The sequence below is a fragment of the Euwallacea fornicatus genome, chromosome 38 (assembly GCF_040115645.1).
Source record: "Euwallacea fornicatus isolate EFF26 chromosome 38, ASM4011564v1, whole genome shotgun sequence".
Classification (NCBI taxonomy): Eukaryota; Metazoa; Arthropoda; class Insecta; order Coleoptera; family Curculionidae; genus Euwallacea; species Euwallacea fornicatus.
In genome coordinates, this window is record NC_089578.1 from 228,082 (window position 1) to 248,864 (window position 20,783).

The 20,783-nt window shown below is 43.7% G+C and overlaps 1 protein-coding gene across 2 annotated transcripts in view; it reads right to left on the reverse strand.

Annotated features, from left to right (window-relative positions):
• knockout (Stork-head domain-containing protein knockout) overlaps positions 1 to 20,783 on the reverse strand; it is an 87,573-nt gene that overhangs the window by 27,643 nt on the left and 39,147 nt on the right. Inside the window, exon 1 of one of the 2 annotated variants that reach the window (XM_066301228.1) lies at positions 11,590 to 11,715. The exons of the other annotated variant lie outside the window; for it this stretch is intronic. Coding sequence (XP_066157325.1) covers positions 11,590 to 11,679 — 90 coding nt within the window. The 5' untranslated portion in view covers positions 11,680 to 11,715. Of the gene's footprint in view, positions 1 to 11,589; positions 11,716 to 20,783 lie in introns of those variants that run through there. 2 annotated transcript variants of the gene reach the window in all.

A 20,783-nucleotide genomic window follows, 5' to 3' on the forward strand; every position in this document is an offset into this window, starting at 1 on the left:
GCGGAGGAGGGCGAATCCTCAGCATGTCCAAGGCTTCGAAAACGTGCGGATTAAAACGAACATCTTACTTTCATCCATGGTAAACGAGCACTAATGCCAGCAGTGTGACGAATTGCATATTTTTCTAGTTCATTAACTTGTGCAATACCCGTGCTTAGTAAATCAAGGCTGTCGATCAAAACCAGTCCAGATAAATTATTCCAAATGCGGGATTAATACAATAATTAAGTACCTCGTTTGGTACACCCAATTACCAGTACTTGCATTTTATACGCGTATAATGCTGCAGATAATTTCTATTTCAGTTGAAACAATTTAGGACAACACGCGTCCGGATTTCGAACTTATTAATCCTTCGTTCATTTAACGGAGCTTTTACCGTCGCTGGAGAAGCTCTATGCCCGGACCGGCCTGGCCGGACGGCCCAGGTCCAGGTTAAGTCGCATTCGTCCAGCCCGGACAAAGCCCAATTTGAATTTCGACAAAAAAATTCTTCGCGCATTTACCTGAGGAACCCGGTCCTGGCCCAATTCCGCAGATTTGAAGGGCAGATAACAATAAGAATAAAGTAATAATCGCACAGTGATTTTCACTTAACCGCAGGAATAGAAGCAGCGCCGCCACAAGCGACGTCCTCCTCCCAGAAGAGCCTACAGACATAGCGCGACTGACCATAAAGGTCTGTACGGGGGTGAGTCAAGTGTTAGAGTTCCCCTCGTGCGGCTTCGAGAGGGCGCTCGCGAGCCGACGAGCCATACGAGGGTCATTCGCTAAGCGGCGAGAAAAATCTGAAAAGGGCTCCACGAATCAAGACGAAAGTCTTAGGACTTCAAGTTGGCGACCTTACGATGACTCCTGGTCAGTTGGCAGGCTGGGGATCTGGATGGCAGGTCCAAGCGAGAACTGCCCCGCGTGCCGCTATTAGATTTTCAGTCGCAGAAGGAATTGAAGGGAGTGAAATCCGTCTAAGGACGTAAAGAGTGTACGAGAACAATGGTATAAACCGTTGCTTGAAGAGTTTCAAGGGGCCGCGAGAGAGTCGTTGATGAGCAGCGCAGCTGACCGCCCCCTTGGACCTCGCGTTGACCTAAACAACGTGGATTTTGGACGAGAGGTGTGATTTTGCTCCACGATAATGGAAAGCCACATTTGGCACCGATAACTCTATGATGCATCTGAAAACTGGACTGGGAGGTTCTTCCGCACCCTCCTTACAGTCCAGATCTGGCCCCTTCAGACTTCCACGTGTCTGGTCCCCTTAAGGTTCTACGTGGGAAAAATACGGCTCAAAACTCAGGTGCACACATCGCTCCGACAGCAACTAAAATAATCATATGCCAGGGGCATTAGGAAGATAGAGGAGCGACGGGGCAGGGGTATCACTGTTGAGGGGGATTAGGTTGAAATGCAGCAAAAATTTCGCACTGACTGAATAAATAGCTCTGGAGCTGTATCAATTGGTCTCGTTACTTACTGAATGACCCTCGTATATGAAAAATAGAGCTGCAATGTTCCGAATAGATTGAAGTCATTCTCAAACATACTTAGGAAGTGTCGCTTCAAGTTTCTGGATATACTTCGAAGAAATGGCGTTTGGTTAAAGTTCTCTATCCTTGGCAGAGCTAAACTACTCAATGACGTATAGAGTTGCAATAAAAAATTTTAAATTCAAGAAATTTAAAGTATTTTAATGAAAAGAAAGTTTAAATTCACACTGCAGAATATACACGATAATGCATTAATCAAATATTCATTATAAGTCCATTCACTAATCTCGTTATCTACTCATAGCTATCGCATCTCTCATGTGTGTCATTTGAATGAAAAACGAGGGGGAATCAAACATGAATAGGATTTTTTTAACGTACTCAGACAAGAACTAAAAGTGAAGGGTACTTGTTACTTTTCTACGTAATCTCCTGAGTTAAGAATAGGTTTTTTCCATCCTAATGGAAATTTCCTAATGTCATCAACCGGTTACACACGAAGCCCTCAACAGTCTCATCATTGTCGAATTGTTCCCCTCCCAGTGCTTCCTTCAACGCACCGAACACGTGAAGATCACATGGGGATAAATCCGGACTGCAGGGAGGCCGTTCCGACGTTGGTCAGTGAATTTTTCCCTGGTCAGCTAGCCTACGTGAGGGCGGGCATAGTCGTGAAGCAGCATGACAATCCTGATCGAAAACTCCCGTCTCTTCTGGCGATACGCAGGCTGCGAGTTCAAGATTGCAAGACCGATCGAGAATTGCACCGCGTGCGGTTAATAGGTTTTCAGCCGCAGAAGGTGTTAAAAGTAGTAAAATCCATATAAGGATGTTAAAAGTGTATGAGAACAATTGTTTAAACTGTTCGAGTATTTACAAGTGGGTTGAAATACTCTGAAATTGCTGCGAAAGTGTCCTTGATGAGCAGCGAACTTCCTCCCCTGGTTGTTGAACTAGAGTGACTGGCATCCACGGCTAACAATTCACTGATGTGTTGAGAAACAAGTTAAAACCTGCCAGTCGCACTAAACGTCGCGGACCTTTGACGAAAGGTGTGATTTTGTCCCACAATAAGGCAAGGCCGCACGCGGCGCAGTAACTCAGTGATGCAATCGAAAACTGGGTTGGGAGATTCTTCCGCACCCTCCCTGCAGCCCAGATTTGGCCCCTTCAGACTGCCATATGTCTGGTCCCCTTAAGGAGGCTCTACGTGGGAAAAAATACTGCTTCAACGAAAATGTCGACATTAACCGAATAAATAGTTTTGGAGCTATATCAATTTGTTTGGTTGCTTATTGAATGACCCTCGTAACTAGGAATATCACAAAACTACGTTCACTTTGCCTAGTTTCTGAAGGCCGCGGTTTTAGTCGGAATCACCATGAGTGAGCACGAAGTACACCCTCAAGTTGTGCAACGCATTTTTATAAAATTTCATACATGTGAAGGTATAAAACGAGCAGAAATCTTTCGAAGACTTAAAGCCCAGTTCGGAGAAATCGGCGTGGAGAAAACCCAACTGCACGAATGTATAAGAAGTTTCTGGAAGGACGAGAAGCAGTGGAGAAAGAGCCCCATGCTTGCCGCCCTCGGACCAGGTCACCCAGCACTGATCGCCGCATTCTCGAAGGTGGTCAACGATTGCCCACTGCCCATATTGCATGTGAGCTAGCCATAAGCGATGGCAGTGCCCATACCATCACTTCAAGTGAGCTAAAGCTTGGGAAAAGTTTGGCCGAACGCATGTCTCGTCTTGTGACTGATCCACAGAAAAGGCAGCACCCTGATACTTGTTTGAACGTGTCGCAGTTCAGGGAAATAATTCTTTGCAGCGTATCGTCACTTGCAACGACACCTGGGTACACCACTACATCCCTGAGCTAAAGCAAGCGAGTTTGCAGAAGAGGAGAAAGGGTGAAGTTACACTTGCCCAAGCCAAAAGACACCTCTGAGCTGGAAAGGTCTTCCTGTCAGCCTTTTAGGGTTCTAAAGGGTGTTTGCACATCGACTTTTTCCATGAACGTTAACGCAGTCTACCGCTGCCAGCTACTGGCTGAGAGGAAGCCTGAGTGTCGCGAAAATAGACGAGAATTTTGGACCGGAAACGTCATTCTGCTTCAGGACAATTCTTGTCCTGACACTGCAAACTTGAACAGGGAAGTGATGCAAGAAATTCACTGGCCTACGTCGGAACGGCCTCCTTGCAGGCCGGATTTATCCCCATGTGATCTTCACGTGTTCGGTGCGTTGAAGGAGGCACTGGGAGGGGAAAAATTCGACAATGATGAAGCTGTTGAGGGCTTTGTGCGCAACTGTTTGACGATATTAAGAAATTTCCATTTGGAGGAGAAAAATCGATTCTTACCCCAGGAGATTACGGAGAAAAATAACAAGTACCCTTCACTTTTGGTTCTCTGAGTACGTTAAAAAAATCCAATTCATGTCAGATTCTTCCTCGCATTTTCATTCAAATGTCACACATCAGAGATGCGATAGCTATGAGTAGATCACGGGATTAATGAATGGACTTATAATGAGTAGTTGATTAATGCATTATCGTGTATATTCTGCAGTTTGAATTTAAACTTTCTTTTCATTAAAATACATTAAATTTCTTGAATTCCAGATTTTTTAGTGCAACTCTATACGTTACTGAGTATTTTAGATCTGCCAAGGATAGAGAACTTTAACCGAACGCCATTTCTTCGAAGTATATCCAGAAACTTGAAGCGACACTTTCTAAGTATGTCTTTGGATCATTGCAGCTCTATCTTTAATATACGAGGGTCATTCAGTAAGTAACGAGACAAATCGATATAGCTCCAACGCTATTTACTCAATCAATGCACAACTTTGACTACTTTTCACCACAATGCCCTCAATACCCCCACATCGTCCCTCTAACTTTCTGGTGCCTATGGCATATTATTCTTTTGGTTGCTGTCGAAACCACATTGCCACCTGAACCTTGACTTCCTCGTTGGAGCAGTATTTTTTCCCACGTAGGGCCTCCTTGAGGGGGCCAAAAATATCGAAGTCTGAACAGGTCAGATCTGGGCTGCACGGAGGATGCGGAAGAATCTTCTAACCCAATTTTTGAATGTGTCATTGAGTTATGTATGCCGCATGCCGCCTTGAATTGTCGTGGAGCAAGATCATGCGTTTCGTCGCAAAACTACGTTGTTTACGTCAATTCAAGATTCAAAGGAGACAGTTCACTGCTCGTCAACGACACTTTCGCCGCCATTTTTAAACTGTTCAACCCACCTGTAAACGTTCGAACGGCTTAAACAATTGTTCTCATACACTTTTAACATTCCTACATGGATTTCACTACGTTTAACACCTGATTCAAACCAGTACGTTGTTCTTCCGCGGTGCAATTCTCAATCGGACTCGACATCTTGAACTCAATGGTTTGCAGTTTACTAAATATTGTCAATCAGCTGGCCAGGAATCATCACAAGGATGACCAACTTGAATTCCTAGAACTTCTGTGTTGATTCGTGGAACTGTTTTTTAGCTATGTCGATTTGCCTCGATACTTAATGGACGACCCTCGTAGGACCACCTCTGTATCGCGCGATGCTTTGAGTATCCTGCAAATTAGGGCCCATTCACATGTGTGAAAATACCCATCGCTCTCATTTTAGCACAACGCGAGGACCAATAGGAATCGGTTTTTTTAATCGTTTTTGAGTTTTCAGATTACTCTTTTACGTTCTTCGTCCTGAAACGTGTCTTTCCTAGCGGACGCCCTTCACTGTAAATGTTAAGGCCGGGAAGGGGGGAGCCCCGACTCTTAGGAGAGCTTTGCGTTCCTCAATTTACCCTTTTTGAGATCACATGGGTCCCTTCGCCCTTTTCATGCCTCCATTTTTTTTCATTTTTTATTTTTGAAAATTTCAAATTTTTTGAAAATGATTTTCTCAATCCTCCTGTGGTGCAGCGTCACTCGGGACAGGATGGAGCCCCGGCTCTCGGGAGAGCTCCGTGTTCCTCAATCTACCCCTTTTCACACCACGTGGGCCCTTTCGCTCCTTTCTCCCTTCTATTTTTTTTTATGTTATTAATTTTTCATTAATTCAAATTTGTGAAAGTAATATTCTCAGTCCTCCTGTGGCCCAGTATCACTCGAGGCAGGGGGAAAGCCCTGACTCTTGAGAGGGCTTTGCGTTCCTCAATCTACTACTTTTTACACCACGTGGGCCCCCTCGCTCCTTCCTCCCTTCCATTTCTTTTCGTTTCATTCTTTTTTTTTAATTTCAAACTTTTCACGATGATTTTCTCCATTGTTCTTTGCCATTGGTAGCTTCAGCCCTCGAAGTAACTGTCTTTGTCCGCTTCTCAAATATTTTCTTTTCGATCTTCGATATTTGCCTGAAACTGTCCATTTTGCAATTCCTCCTTTCTCCATATTCCATATTTTCACACGATGCTCGCCAATTCAAATTCAGTTAGAGTTCGGACACTGATGTCCTTCCCTCTGTCCAAAAATTTATGAATTTTTCGTTCGTCTCTTCTCTTTCGTTTATACTTTAACTCGCACTTTAAAATCAAATTTTGTTCTTTGCTCGAAGCCTTCCATTGTCTGCTTTATTTAATGACCATTTCTGCTTAATTTCTTCATCTGGCCATCTGCAGTGGTCAGCTGCTGGAAGCGGAGCAGCTGCGAAGTAGATTTTTTCGCAAATTTATATTTTATAATTTTAGTACTAAGTCCGTATCGATAGTACCGACTTCTGCGCAAACGCCAAAAATTCCAAACGTAAATTTCTTTCGCTAAGTCTGAAAGATTAAAAATCAACTTTTTCATGTAAAACACCGTACGTGCCATATAGTTTTTTAATTAATTTTCAAAAAAATCATTTTTGTCTTTTTTCTTCGTTTTTAAGTAGGTAACGTGGGGGTTAATAGGGGGCATTTTCGACCGTTTTTAACGTGATGTTTTGACACGAGTCCCGCCCGGCACTGGATTTCATTCTACAGAAGCCCTGTGCTGCTGAATGATTGGGAATCGACCAATTTTAAAAAAATCCTTCCCTTTCCTGCAGGTACCTTCATCAATTTTCAAGTAATTTGGGGCCCTGCGCGTTTGCGACCGTAAGTCGATTTGGGTCGTTTGAATTTTCTAAAAAAGCGGAAAAGGGATTGCCGTATTTCGGTTTTTAGGTTCAAAATCCTTCAGCATTAAATCTAAAAAAAAAAAAAAAAACAAAAAAAAACAGTTTAAATGGCCAACTTTAACAAAAAATCCTTTGTCCAACATTAGCGCTCATTGTTAACTAATTTAATCGCCACTTTTTACTCACAATCCATGTGCGGATTAAAGGAGTCTGGTACCAAGATTCTTATCGAAAATTCGTGGGAAATTATCCTCCAAAGCCATTATTGCCCTGCAGACCAAGTATCATTGTCATCGGTCGGTGGCCTTTGTTGGGACATCCGGCAGGTTAATCCGTGCCAGCTAACAGCAATACCTCAGATTTCTACTTGGCCTACCAAACTAAGCCCATTAGGACCCAGAGAAAATTGTTTAATGCAGATACTTCGTGACCATTAAGCTTAAATCGACGTATACATATCTTCTGCAATTTCGAATTCAGTGCTGTAGTTCGGCCCGATACGAGGGCCATTCAATGAGTAACGAGACAAATTGATATGCCTCCAACGCCGTTTATTCGATGAATGAAAAGCTTTGGCTGCTTATCAGCACTAAGTCCTCCGAAACCATCGCTCCTCTAACTTTCTAAGGCCCTTGCCGGGGAAATTCTTTTGGTTGCTGTCGGGGTCCCGATTGCGCCTGAATCTAGACTTCTTCGTTGGAGCAGTACCGTTTCCCACGTAGAGCCTCCTTGAGGGGACCGAACATGCGGAAGTCTGAAGGGGCCAGATCTGGGCTGCAAGGAGGGTGCGCAAAAAACTTCCAGCCCAGTTTTTGAACGGGTCGCTGAGTTATCTGTGCCGCACGCAGCTTTGAACGATCATGAGGCGAGATCACGCGTTTCGTCTAAAGTCTACGTTGTTTACGTCAATGCGAGATTCAAGGGAGGCAGTTCGCCGCCCATTAACGACACTTTCGCGGCCATTTTCATGCTTTCCAACCCATTTGGAAATATTCGAACGGTTTAAACGATTGTTTCCATACACTTTTAACATCCTTACACGGGTTCCACTACCTTTAACACCTCCTGCGACTAAAAATCTAATAACCGCACGCGGTGCAGGTCTCCGTCGGATGCGCCATCTTGGACTCGTTGATTTATAGATTTCGTTTACAAAATCTCACCGATCAGCTGATCAGAAGGCGTCACCAGGACGTCAACCTGAAGCCCAAGAATTTTTCTACTAATTCACGAAATCGTTTTTCAGCTACACGGATTTGCCTCGATACTTAACGAACGACCCTCGTAGATAACCGTATTTCTTGGCACGAAGCGTTATGCAATATTTTCGCCATTGCCCGCGTTTTAACGAAGAGATGACGAAAATCTCGACGATAAATGTAAAAGTTGATACTTGGGATAGCGCTCGAAGGTATCATGGATAAACCTGCTTTGAATGGACTTGGATTAAGCTTGACGAAAGCAACACAAAGGAAATGTAGTCCTGTCCAAGCTAATAAATTGAACTTATTGTTGTGGGAGAATTGCTCCGGATTTTGCCTGGAGAAGAGCCATGGAGAAACTGAGAGAACTCCCCCAACCCAACCCACCTTCTGCCACGCTGAGCGAGCACCTTCTTCGAGTTTTCTGATGGAGGAAAGTCTCCATCAATTTTATTAGGTGCTTCGGTTTGCAGTATCAAGTTACACTTAAGAATTATGCTGCAATTACTGTCAGCAACATGGGACCGGAAAAAATGAAGACAAGGGGGGATTGGACCATTATGGAGGGAATAAACTGACTTTAATGGAATTACCTATAGGAAACAACACCGCACAACACCCATTAAAAGATACCAGTCGTCTGAAATCTTGTTCAGTATTCGCTACGAAGTTGGTGTTTTTGTTCTGCTTTTGAGTCACATTTTCGAATAAATAAAAATCTAAAGCTGTGTGCATTGCATAGAAATCGATGTAAATTCCTACAAGTGGTTATATACGGGGTGTTTCATGGACATACGGACAAATTTCAGGAGACGTGGAGCCCATAAAAACAATGTTTAGGTCGGTTCAAGGTACGTCCGAAACCGCCTCGTTTCTCAAATTCACTGTTTCATTTTTTTTTTCAATATCTCAAAAACGGTTTGGGACACGGCCCTGAAGCTAGGGACACGCCGTGACGGAATAAATGTGCACATTCTAGAGTAGGCAGAATATTTCCACTTACGCCAGTGCTGCTGGGCACGCCACTGAGTTCTTTAATGCGAATATACACTGAGTTCCAAAAAAACTGGCTAACGTGATCTTTTTGGGAAATTCGGTGCTTCGTGGCTTTTATACCAGTTACTCGAATTAAATCATTTTTTCGACGCTTTTCGCCTAGTCCCTTGGCTGTGAATGTAATTGAAAGAAATTGATTTTGTTCCCTTCTTCGTGGAAGTTAATGGAAAAATTCGAATTCGTGTTCTTTATCAATTTCTTCAGTTGCTCTGTGCATGAGTGCAGCACTTGTGCTGAAAAGCTTTAAACGTTTTTGAAAAGTGCCCTTTCTAGCAGACATTTTGTTTTTTTATGTGATTTTTTTACCTTTAAAATTGTCAAAATCGCTTTATTTTTACTGGCACTCTGCATTTAGCAAAGTATTCAGTCCAAATCAGTGTGTTGTGAATTCAATAGGTCAACATGTTTGTTGAGGAACTGTGTTGTGAACAAGGCAAAATCACCAAATTAAATAAACTCAGTAGCCAGTGTTGCCACTTCTAGCAACTCTTAGAGATTCTACTTTTCTTGCTATACTGGAAATTAAATTTAGTACTGCTTGATCTGGTAGATATCCCACTCTTCAACTAATGCATCACGATTCCTTCTAGATTTCCTGAAGGCTCATCGCGAGAACGCACCTTACACCCGAATTCATCCTACAGACGGTCAATTGGGTTCAAATCTGGACTTCGCGGAGGCCATTGCAATGTGTGGATACCACCAGTTGCTATGAAGTTTCCAACGATTGCTGCAACACATGATCTGGCATTATCAAGCATTAGGACGAAATTAGAATCAGCTAACTCAGCACACGGAAATCGTGAAGTGGTGTACGTCCGTTCATCGAAATTCCACCCAAAACCGTGACTGCGCCTCCATTGAAATTCAGCCGCTTCATAGACCACTCTTGGTTGATTCTCTCGCCCAATTTTCGCCACATTCGCTTTCGACCATCGACCATATTACGCAAAATCTTGATTCACCCGTGAATAAGAAACGAAACCATTCTTGAATGTTTCATTGTCCATGGGTTGCAACGAAGTTTCGATACACTGTGGGGTGCTCTGGGGGTAATTTAGGACATCTCCAAGCAGTTTGTTTGCAAACTGTGGTGCCTCGAACTTGTCAGAGGTTTTGTTGCTCCTTCACTACAGTGCTAAATCGATTGCGTTAAATCTGTAGTCATGCGCAGCGACCGTCTCTGAGGGTTGTTTTTGACCAGAACTCGCCCTTTAGGCTGCGTTCCCAGTATCTTCGTACTTTTGAAGACCTCTATGCGCCGTGGTTGAAGGAATACCGACTGCGCAACGTCAAACGTCAAGTACGGGTACAATTGTTTTTTCACAGCCTACTCGAGTTCAGTACTGTGTTAGTAAGTGAGGGTTTTTTGCATGCAGGACTCCAGTAAAAATGCCGCGATTTCGACAATTTTAAAGGTAGAACAACGAGTTGGGGAACAAAATGCTTGCTAAAAATGGCACTTTCCAACGACGTCTAAACATTTTTACCACAAGTGCTGCAATCATGCACAGGGCGGTTTAAAAAAATGACCAAAAACGCGCATCTAAATTTCTGCATTAGCTTCCACGAAAATAGGAACAAAATCCAGTTCTTCCATTTGCATTAATGGGCAACGAGCAGCGTTATAAAGCTTCGAAAAAATCATTGAATGAGAATAACTGATGCACAAGTTGTAAAACTTCGAATTTGACAAAAAAATCGTGTGAGCCGCCTTTTTGAAACTCACTGTATAGTTCTTAATATTCCATCAGTTTTTAATTTAAAAAAAGGCTTCCTGGTGTCTGGTTGCTCCAGTAGCCGCTTTCAAGATAAGAAAATAATTTCTCATCCATGTGCGTACCAAAAAACCGGTACTGGGCGATTTTTGAAAAATTCTCTTGGAGAAATTCGTTCAATTTTCTTTCGGTGGAGGTAGAGGACACGAGGACAAACGTTTCTGTCCATGGAAATATGTCCGCAAACTAACGACTTCGACTGGACGGAATGAGAGTCGCACGATAACGAAATGCACTGTGCCGTTTTCTGGTAGGCAGGCGAACGAGAAATGATTTTTTATCTTGAAAACGGCTACTCGAGCAACAAGACAGGAAGAGTCCTTTTTTATTGAGAACTGATCGAGCATCCAAGAAATATACTCGCGTTGGAAAAAGGTCAGTGGCGCGCCTGTTTCTCCCATCGAACGGCCGCGCGCCACGCCACTGCCACTGCCTGCAAGTGGAAATATTCCGCCCACTCCAGAACGAGCACATCTATCTCACTTCATCTCACTGCGTGGGGTTTCACGGCCCTATGCCAAAGCGTTTTTGAAATATCTTTAAAATAATTTAAAAAAAAAGAAAAAGAAGGAATCGCTCTGTATCTCGGGAACGGAGCGGCTTTGGCCCCCCAGCCTCACTCGATGTAAATGTTTCTCATTATGAGCTCTGACTCGCGGGAAGGTCGCTGCGTTCACGAAACACCCTGTATCTAGATCTTTAAAGTGCCAACCTGGAGTTATTCCAACAGCCGCATTCTAATAGATAGCTCGAACATGCGAGTGGTTTAAAATATATTCATAGTTAGCTTTATGTCTGTATTTCCACACCATACTTGCCTATCTGAAATCTCAAAAGGTACTTTACATTCAGTTTATTTCCTTTGCGTAATGCACCCATGGGGGGGCACAATATTTTCACTTATTGCCATGAGATAATGAACCATTGAAGTACCACTCACCCAGTTAAAGAAGCATTTTTCCCTGCCACCGTCACAAAGAATTCCATCACTATTTCTAGCATTCGTTTTCAAGAATTTAAAGATATGCATTGCCGAGTGGAGATTAGCATCTATTTCTACTGGCCAATGTCCAGTGACTAGCAATTATCGGGGCAATATGCGAGGTATTCTTCAAAACCTTGGTGAAACAAGTCAATTATCATCTACGAAAAAACCAGTTAGGTGGAGCAAATAAAGCAATGTTTGACCAGCATCTCGACGTCCATAATATTCCGCAAGATTCAACCTCGGAGGAGGTTCAAATATCATTTTTCTTACGTAATTCCCATTTTATGTTAATACCATTAGTACCACCGTTCGCTATTGACTCGTACGGGACAGGATAGTCATTTCCTTTTCGACTGGGTCATGGGAAATTCTCACTTCGAGTCGATGTAAGTACCCGAAGAGTTCCGTTCATCTGTCATTCTTCATCATCTGTTCATCTTTTAATAAACCTCTGTGTCCGGGCATGAGCAAAACTCACGGCGTCATTATTTTTTCATTAATTTCGAGCGAACCAGAGAGCGAGCTGAACTGCCGGAAATTTCGAAACGGTTAATTGAACTCTTTTGAATTAGCTTTGGAGTCGAACAGCTCTAGGAAAATAACAGGGATACGTCCGCCCTCAGCGAAACGCCCCCCCGGGCTCTCCTACAAGGGGGCCCGGCGGAGAAGACGCTCGCGGCGAAACAAGACCGTTTTTCCTTGCAGTGTCTGCAAAGGCCGCACAGTTAGGGTCAGTTCGAATTGACATATCGGCCTTTAGAAGGGCCACGACTAATGTGTGAGCGCGAGAGAAAATCTCGTTTTCAGCCCTCCCTCGTATCTTCGCCGGCTAAAGAGCAACAGCGGAATTTGCGAAATTTGAATTTCGGAATTTCCCGGGCAAATGGACATATAACATAATCACGGATGGTTCTGTACCATCACGGACTTTCAATAATTTGCGGCGAGCAGTGTATATACAGGGTGCCCCATACGTCGGAGATAGGTGGGTGCTTTCTGAAGACCCTCGACCGATAATAGGAAAATGGCCAAACTAACGATTTTAGTGTTGCTGGATCTAGGAAGAGATGAGTTTTGAATGAAAATTTGGAAAAAATTGAGTTTGCCGATGATCATTTGAGTACCGAACACGTTCGTGTTGCTCTGTGAATCAAGCAGTGACAATCAGTTCGCTCTTTCTTGGTTTGCCGCTGTGAGGGCTGCCTGAAGGCAGAGCTCATTAAAAATCATTTCGGGAAGTTTTCCGAACACGGGAGCGGCCCCATTGACGGCGCCCGGGGGATTTTTCGCGATGGTGTCCCAGTGGCCTGGATCGCAGTTACGGGTAGCATCACTGAGAATCGGTTCTTCGCATTAATCGCAGATCGAGTTTGACACCCGTTGGCAAAAAATAATTTAAAACAAATTCAAATTGTCCCCTTTCGGCTTCTAAATGTTTTGATAGTCGCATCGGTGACGTTAGCAGCTGTCTGCTGACAGCAACCACAGTTGACAGCGGACAAATGAATCTGAATCTAATGTCAACTTTGTCAAAAACTTATTATGACGTATGATAACTTTCTTAACATTTAATCTCTATTCGAATTAACTGAATTTCAACAGAGTTGTCATGAATCATAATATTTGACAAAATTGACAGTAGATTCACATTCGTTTGTTTGCTTGTCGACTGCCAGCAGCTTGCTGTCGACTGTCAGCAGCTTGCTGTCTGTCTGTTGACAGCAAGCTGTCGACGTCACCGATGCGACTATCAAAACATCTAGAAGCCAAGAGGGGGCAATTCTCAGAAACGGCAGGGATTAGGCATAGGGTAACATTGGCAAAAATTGCAGATTTTTCAGTTCTGAACACGGTGTCGTCGAGAAAATTGAGGCATTCAATTTGAAATAAGCGAGCTATTGACGTTTGAAATCATCCAATTTCGGTGGTTGTGGATGTCTGTTCCTCAAATTCAAAAACGTCAAAACAGACCTTATTAAGACCCATTGGAGAGCGAGAAAACCGATTTAGAAATTCGCAGTAATTAGGGCAGATCACTGATTTCCTTGTGTCCTTGCAGCTGTCAAAATTTCTCAAATACCTCGGAAACGGTCAACTTTGAAGATAGAGTACCCTCCACAAACTGACCTTAGAATTTGACGATAAATTAGAAAAAAATCAGGGGGAGGGGGGAGGTTATTGAAAAAGTCTAACTTATTATTGTCACAATTTCGTGGCGGGCCCTGTAGATCTGGAAATAATTTGAAAATACGGAGGTTTTACGTACAGTAAGACCCCGTTTAACGCTACCTCCTTTAACGCTCTTTGGCCATAACGCGCTTCGCGGTAATAGGGGGATTCCCCGAAATTTTAAACGAATTTGTTGTTTTTATGGTTGCATGCAGTTTAGTAGCGCACATTATACGAAGAGTAAACGTTTATCGTAACGATTCAGAGATAATTATCTGTTTTTAAAGCTAATTTAAAATTTAATTTTTATAATTTTTGTACCTTTTTTGATTCCACTTTGCGATAATGGGTGAACCCGAAGAAAAAGTAACGAGAAAAAGCACTTCGTTGGAAGCAAAAATGCAAGTTATCGGACGATTGGAAGCGGGCGAACGGCGATTTGCACTCAGCAAAGCATTAAAGTCGGCTACATGAACTAAACGGACAATTAAAAAATTATAAAAAAAAAAAAAAAAAAAAAAATCGGACCGTCTCTGGCTAAAAATCACTGCGACTCCTGCTCCGAGAATTACCCGCTCAAGAAACGATATGTTAGAGAAAATGGAAAAAAGGCTCCCTCATCGGATTGACGAGGAAATTGAACGCAACATGCCATTAGGGCAGTAGATCATAATGAGAAGAGCGGAACAAACTTTTATTCATATTCAAAGTGAAAAAGGTGACAGCGGCGAAAATTTCGTAGTTAGTCGAGAGCGGTTTCATCGTTTTCCACACAGGAGCAACTTTCCCAACATCAAGATTACTGGAGAAGCAGCACGTGATGGTATCGCGGCAGCTGCTGCACTTCCAGCCAAATTAGAAGAAGCAATTGAACAATCCTCCTTAATCAGTTTTCAATGTCGACAAAAAGGGCCTTTCTCGAAAGAGAATGCCAAAACGTGCCTTTTTGTCCCGCGAAGAGAAGCGAGCCCCGGGATTTAAGGCTGCGAAAGATCGATCAACCCTTCTTCTGGATAGTGAAGCTGATGGTGGTTCCAAGCTGAAATCTCTGCTTGCGAACTATTCTAAGACCCCGATGAAGGGAACTTCGTGTTTACCACTAATTTGGAAATCTAATAAAAAAATTTTGGATAACGATCAGAATTTTCCAGGATCGATTTTCTGAGAACTTCCGTCCCTCTGAGAACTCTCCAAGCGATCCAAGACGTTTATCCCATCTCACAACATGCGTTTCAGTAGACATACATATTCTGCCACCAAATACAACTCCATTGGTCAGTCCAATTGGTCACAGCAAATTTTCATGCAGAGTATATTCGACGGACATTTCAACAGTTAATTAATGAAACTGACGGAGAGAAGGAAGAATCTACTAGAGACTTTCGGAATATCATGGATGCTGTAGATGGCATCAGCCTTCCTTGGAATGAGGTGACGGAGAAACGTTGGAGAGGAGTATGGAAGAATGTGCTGCCGGAGTTGGCGAAGGATGTTGACGAAAGCGAGTCCACTGTTGATGTTGACGAAGTCGTCGACTCAGCTAACGAAACGGATTTGGATGACGTAAGTGCTGTTGAAGAGTTGCTACAGGTTGCATCTGGTGCATGCGGAGATGAATTTGGAGAGCTAGTAGAACACCAAGCGATCGAAGACGGTGGAAGCAGTGTTCCCGTTCCTGAAGATGATGAGGAAAAGGAACTAGACAGTTTAGCTGAAATTACGGATCAGCTTGTAGGAAACGGACGAAATTTTCACAGGAGTTCAAGAGCCAGACGAAGTCTCGTGGACGCGATGTCTTGCTATCGGTAACTGCTTAATGGAGGAAACGGAGAAGGACAAACGACGTTGGATGACTTCTTCGTGAAAAATAAAATGAAAATTACCGAGAGAAGTGGAACCTTCGCGTTGTTCATCTCTTCTCCGAACTGCGGTTTTTATTTTATTTTTTTTATTTATGAATCAGCGTTGGTAATGATCAACTGAATATTACCGACTATTCATTCAGTCAAAACCATTTAGCAACAAATTTTCGAAAATAAAAGGTAAAAAGTGCAGCTTAAATGTTTTCAGCCCTTGTGCTGCTCTAATCCCTATTATTTACCCGTTAAAATAACCTCGTTTAACGCTCTGTCGCTTAACGCTTGACCCCGTTGGCCCCCCGCGTGAAGCGGGGTCTTACTGCACTGAAAACGTTTCTACGAAAATTTTTCCTCTAAAGCGCGTATTTGCTGGGATATTCGGCAACCTCACACTGAGCAGTTGAAAATATCTTCCGATTTCCTGCGGTAGATATCTAAGGAATTAGCTGCGCCAGCAGGACTGATATTGTCTCGTTCGGCGTGAGAGCAGTCGTACAGAGACACAAACACATATTTTTATACTGTAAAAACGGATAACTGTACTGTCCCAAGTCATACCTGTCCAGGAAAAAAGTTTGTCCAAACACGGGGTGTTAGGAAAATACCTTTCGTGAGCTTGACCAGTGACCAGGACCATCATTTTGAATGAAAAAGTTCTTTAGAATTGGAGTGGAAAATTTAATTAGTAGAAAAACAAATTTTGGAAAACTCACTTAACAGTGACGAAAACATGTAAATTGTTCAACAATAACGGTGCTAAAGCGACTTACAACAGTACGACTTAAGTAGAGTTAAGCGGCAGCGCCGCGCTGAACCCTGAAACCCTGACCCTTCAATGGGTCGCCCGAGTTACCTTTGCGGGTGAAGCGATAAAGCAAGGCATGCGCCGTGAACATGTGGGCCTACTTACCGCGCCAACATCAGAGTTATGCAGCCGCTTGCGATGCGCTACTCTGCGGTCATCTGCATTTCATCCCGTCTTATCTGACATATGTATTATCCCGTGTTAAAACGCCTGGCCCCACGGACAGGTGGTGCCCGCCAGGGCCCAGCGACTAGGGACGAGATGGAGTCGCCCTTATTTTTCACATTCGTCAAGGGCCGTAATTTTAATATTTCAGCGCGGTCCGTTCTTCGTCCGATTGCTTCCTCTGTCGTTACGCGTAACGCCCCACCCACAAAGTTAATTTGTTAGAAGTTGTGGCTCTTCAATTGCGTGCCATAATGCGGTATTTACCTGATGGAGCTCTTGCACACACAAGCCGCCCAGTTGTCGAGCACTTAGATCGTCATGTCGAAGACAGGCGGGGAGAAAGGGATCGGCCCCAATCATTGGCCCGCCAGCTCTCCAGATTTTAGTCCGTTGGATTTTTTCCTTTCGGGTTCCGCGAACGATTTGCTCCCCGCTGCTGGTGTATCGGAGCAAAAGACAAACGGGTAAAAATCCATTTCTAGTTTGTGCGGCTACTCGCGGAAGTAGCAAAATGAGAGCGACGTTGCCGATTCTCGCAAGCCGCTTTTTTTTCGTTTCACGGGGAAATGGTGGCGTTCGCGACCCCCGTTGCGGGGAACTTTCCTGTTCGAAATCGCGTCCTCGATCACTGGTTAAATTGCCGAGAGTCGTTTCCCTAACGCCCAGTATATGCAGTATTTTTTGAAAAAAAACGTTGCAAAGGCGTTTAATTTTTGCAGTTCGCACTGGGGGGCCCCCCTAAAGCCGCAACCGTTCCGGGATTACCAGCTTGGCGGTCGCAAGTTCAGATCTGCTCACCTCAAAAACCTCAAAATTTTTTACAAGGCCGATTTCGGTGATTTACGGCCCCCGGCCGCCGCCGCCCCTCGTCGCTCAGAGGCCTTCGGTGCGTGCGCAGGTGCGTCGCAGCAGGGGAGCGCCGCGAAGGCTACTTAAAAGGACCGAATCAAAGGCCGTACAGGCGTTTACCTGTCATCAGCAGTGAGAAGAGATAAATTGCGCCTCTCACGTTATCTTTTCGAATAAGTCCGAGATTTCTCTTAGGGGCAAGGTGTCCTTGATCGTAATTCGCCATTTGCGGTTTTGGTTTAGAAACGGCGACATATCGTGTTTGATCGTCATTTGCGCCATATGCACAGTAGAAATCATTAGAAACGGCTCATGTTCCAACATGCGGATATCGGAGCTTATCAAGATATCAATAATGATAATTATCATTTGAGTTGAGCGTGTCTGATACGTGCAATATCACTTAATAACGACCGACAAAAAGAGGTAATTCGTTAAAGTCGGATATTGTTAAGGCACACAGGAAGTATCCTCGAGGTGTCGGTATCTCAGTCAATCAAGATCCATATCAATTTGGCTCATTTAAAAACAATTTCACCTGTAATTGTTAAATTATTGTTAAACTCTTATTATTAAACGTCGTTTGGCTTCTTTTTGGATTTGTGGGAATTGCGAGGGTTTTTGCCTCCTGCGGTGGCGCTATTGTAAAACGTTTTAAATGCAGATTATTCATGGGCTTTTTTCGAAATCCACCTCTTTTCTGAACCGAAAAAGCACCACGTTATAGCACACTCAGAAGTGGGCGTTACGTAAGATTTTACTTTCCATCCTTAAACCATATCACCACGGGATGGATGTTTCGGGCCCGGTAGCGAAATCGGGCTCATAAATTAATTCGAAATGAATCCTCTTTTTACGACAGAAATGTGGAGGCTCCGATTTGCATATTAAGAAACTCTTCCTGAGTGGTCACGAACGTCTTCAATCCTACCTGAAGAGAATGTGAAAAATCGTCGAAAGTTGCGCGTGATCTTACAGGGTGTCGGCGGAACAATTTTCGTGAATTTGACCAGCGATCGAGGACAGCATTTTAAGTGGAAAAGCTCCCTGAAGCAGGGGGCGCGAACGCCGCCGTTTCCCCGGAACCGCAGAGTAACGCGAGAACCGGCAACGTCGCGTCGTGTCTGTTTCGTTTTGGTACCTCCCAAGAGGCCGCGTGGACTAGATATGGTCCATTTTACACGCGTTTTTTTCGGCCCGACAGGTTTCACGGTTAAAATGTAAACATTATGCGATTTTCGATTTAATATTTCGAAAATCCGCTTGTGTCGTCGCGACCACCAATTAGCATTATACGTTACATTGCGCAGTTTACATCAATCCCGTCACAAATCAAAAACACAAATTTGTTGTCGTTTCCGCTGCATCTGAACCTTCGAAATGTCCTCCATTTGAGTCCGCGCGTGCGCGGCAGCGGTTCAACCGACTTCCTCGTGGACGATGAAAAAAATTCCGGGAATGTCCCTAATGCGAGCGGCAGCGGCAAAAACGCTCCGTCGTCGCTGAGTTTCATCCCTTATTTCAGCAGCGTGCGGCAAATTTTTCGCGACAACCCAAAAAAAAAATCCAAAGGACTCAGATCCGGAGATCTGGGGGGCCGATGAGTGGGACCGCGCTAGTTGCTTACAGCGCGTCCCATGCTTAATAGCTTCGGCTGCAAAGTTAGGCGACCCTTCATAGAGCCAGATTAAATGCAATGTTGCCGCTTTTACCGTCCAAGTGGTCTTATTAGCTCCGATTAAGTTTTAAATTGCTTTTAGCAACGTCATTCCTGATTAATTTCAACTTCTTCTGTTGCACTTGTGATGAACAACATCTGCCAAGTCCGGTTGTCAACGTTTTATTCAAATTTCGAGCTTTTCACAGCTTTTCGGCCGCCAAATTTTTTTTTTTTTTTTAACTATTAAATTTTTCATCTCTCTCGTAAGGAACTTTCTTGTTTAAAATTACGTTCCCGATCGCGGGCCAAATTTACGAGAGCGATTTCGCTACCACCCTGCACGGTTCAACGCGATCGTTATGCCGAAGACGGAGATCTGAGAGAAGACTTGACAAATTATTTATAACAAAACGATCAACTTCAGTGTATTCAACAATTCGAAAAGGAATAAAGCGAAAGCGATGTTTACGGTTTCGGGTGGAACGATATCGCGTATTAAAGAACTGGGAAAAGTAAAGTAATTGATGATGGAAGGTCGCCAGTTCTTGCCTAAATCGTCTTGAAGAAACGAGAAAAATACCTAATTTCTTGGCTTCAACTAAATTATAATTTAGCCAAAAACAACAGTCCACAATGGAAAAGAATCGGTATAATTTTAGGCTAAATTTAAACTCAAATTGCTTGTTGAGCACCGATTCAAATTAAAACCGGAGCATTCTCTTAGCAGGTGCCACGCCCGCCTTTGTAGCCTTGCAGATTACAGATTGCAGATCCTAAGAGGTATTGAAGGACATAACGAGAATTTTAAACACGGACACATCTTGATCTTATGATTAATTAATTAATCAATTTATTTTTTTAGGAAAAGAGCGCACCTTTAACTTGATCTAATATGCATTAACCTCCATCACACCGTCTTTGGTCCGTCTTATGAAGACAAAACATCCATATAAGCAAATGCATGCTACGTTCACGTGATCCGCTCAACACGAGAGCATTGAACAGGACCGTAGTCAGGCCACTGTTGCGCTGAAAACGTTCTTAGACAAGCTCTTTTAGTACATTATGTCTCTCGAAGACTACTGCAACCAAAGCCCAGTGCACTTAAAGGGTACTGCCAGCCTGATTACTACCCATCCTGCAATGTGGGCAATAAACACCCTCCATGCAAAACGAAACAAGTTCAACCCTATGGAACGCCCTCGCACTTGTGGAATATTGTTACTTCGGACGACTCGACCAACCAATCAGCGCCGAGCAACCCAGGGATCGCGCCTTTGGTACGGTTACATGGATATTTCATCTCCTCAAGACGGAGTGTTTAATGGTTTTTCAAGAACGTGAGACGTTCAAATTAAAATAACTAAAAATATTTTCTGGGTTTTAGAGGCGCGATCCAAGAGAATGATCTCCTCACGTCCACATCCATGGTCGACATTACCGAAAACGGTGGCGCAAAGGGTCAAGCGTTCATCCCGGCAGGGGCTTCAGGAAAATCATGAGGGCGGGGGCTGGAGCTCCCGTCGCATATCTGCAATGCGCGTGCGCGTGCTTATGTGTCCGAGTCGGGAGGAGGGGCTTCGGCGTGCACGATTTATGACGTAATACAGATTTCTAATGTCGCTTGAAGGCAGTA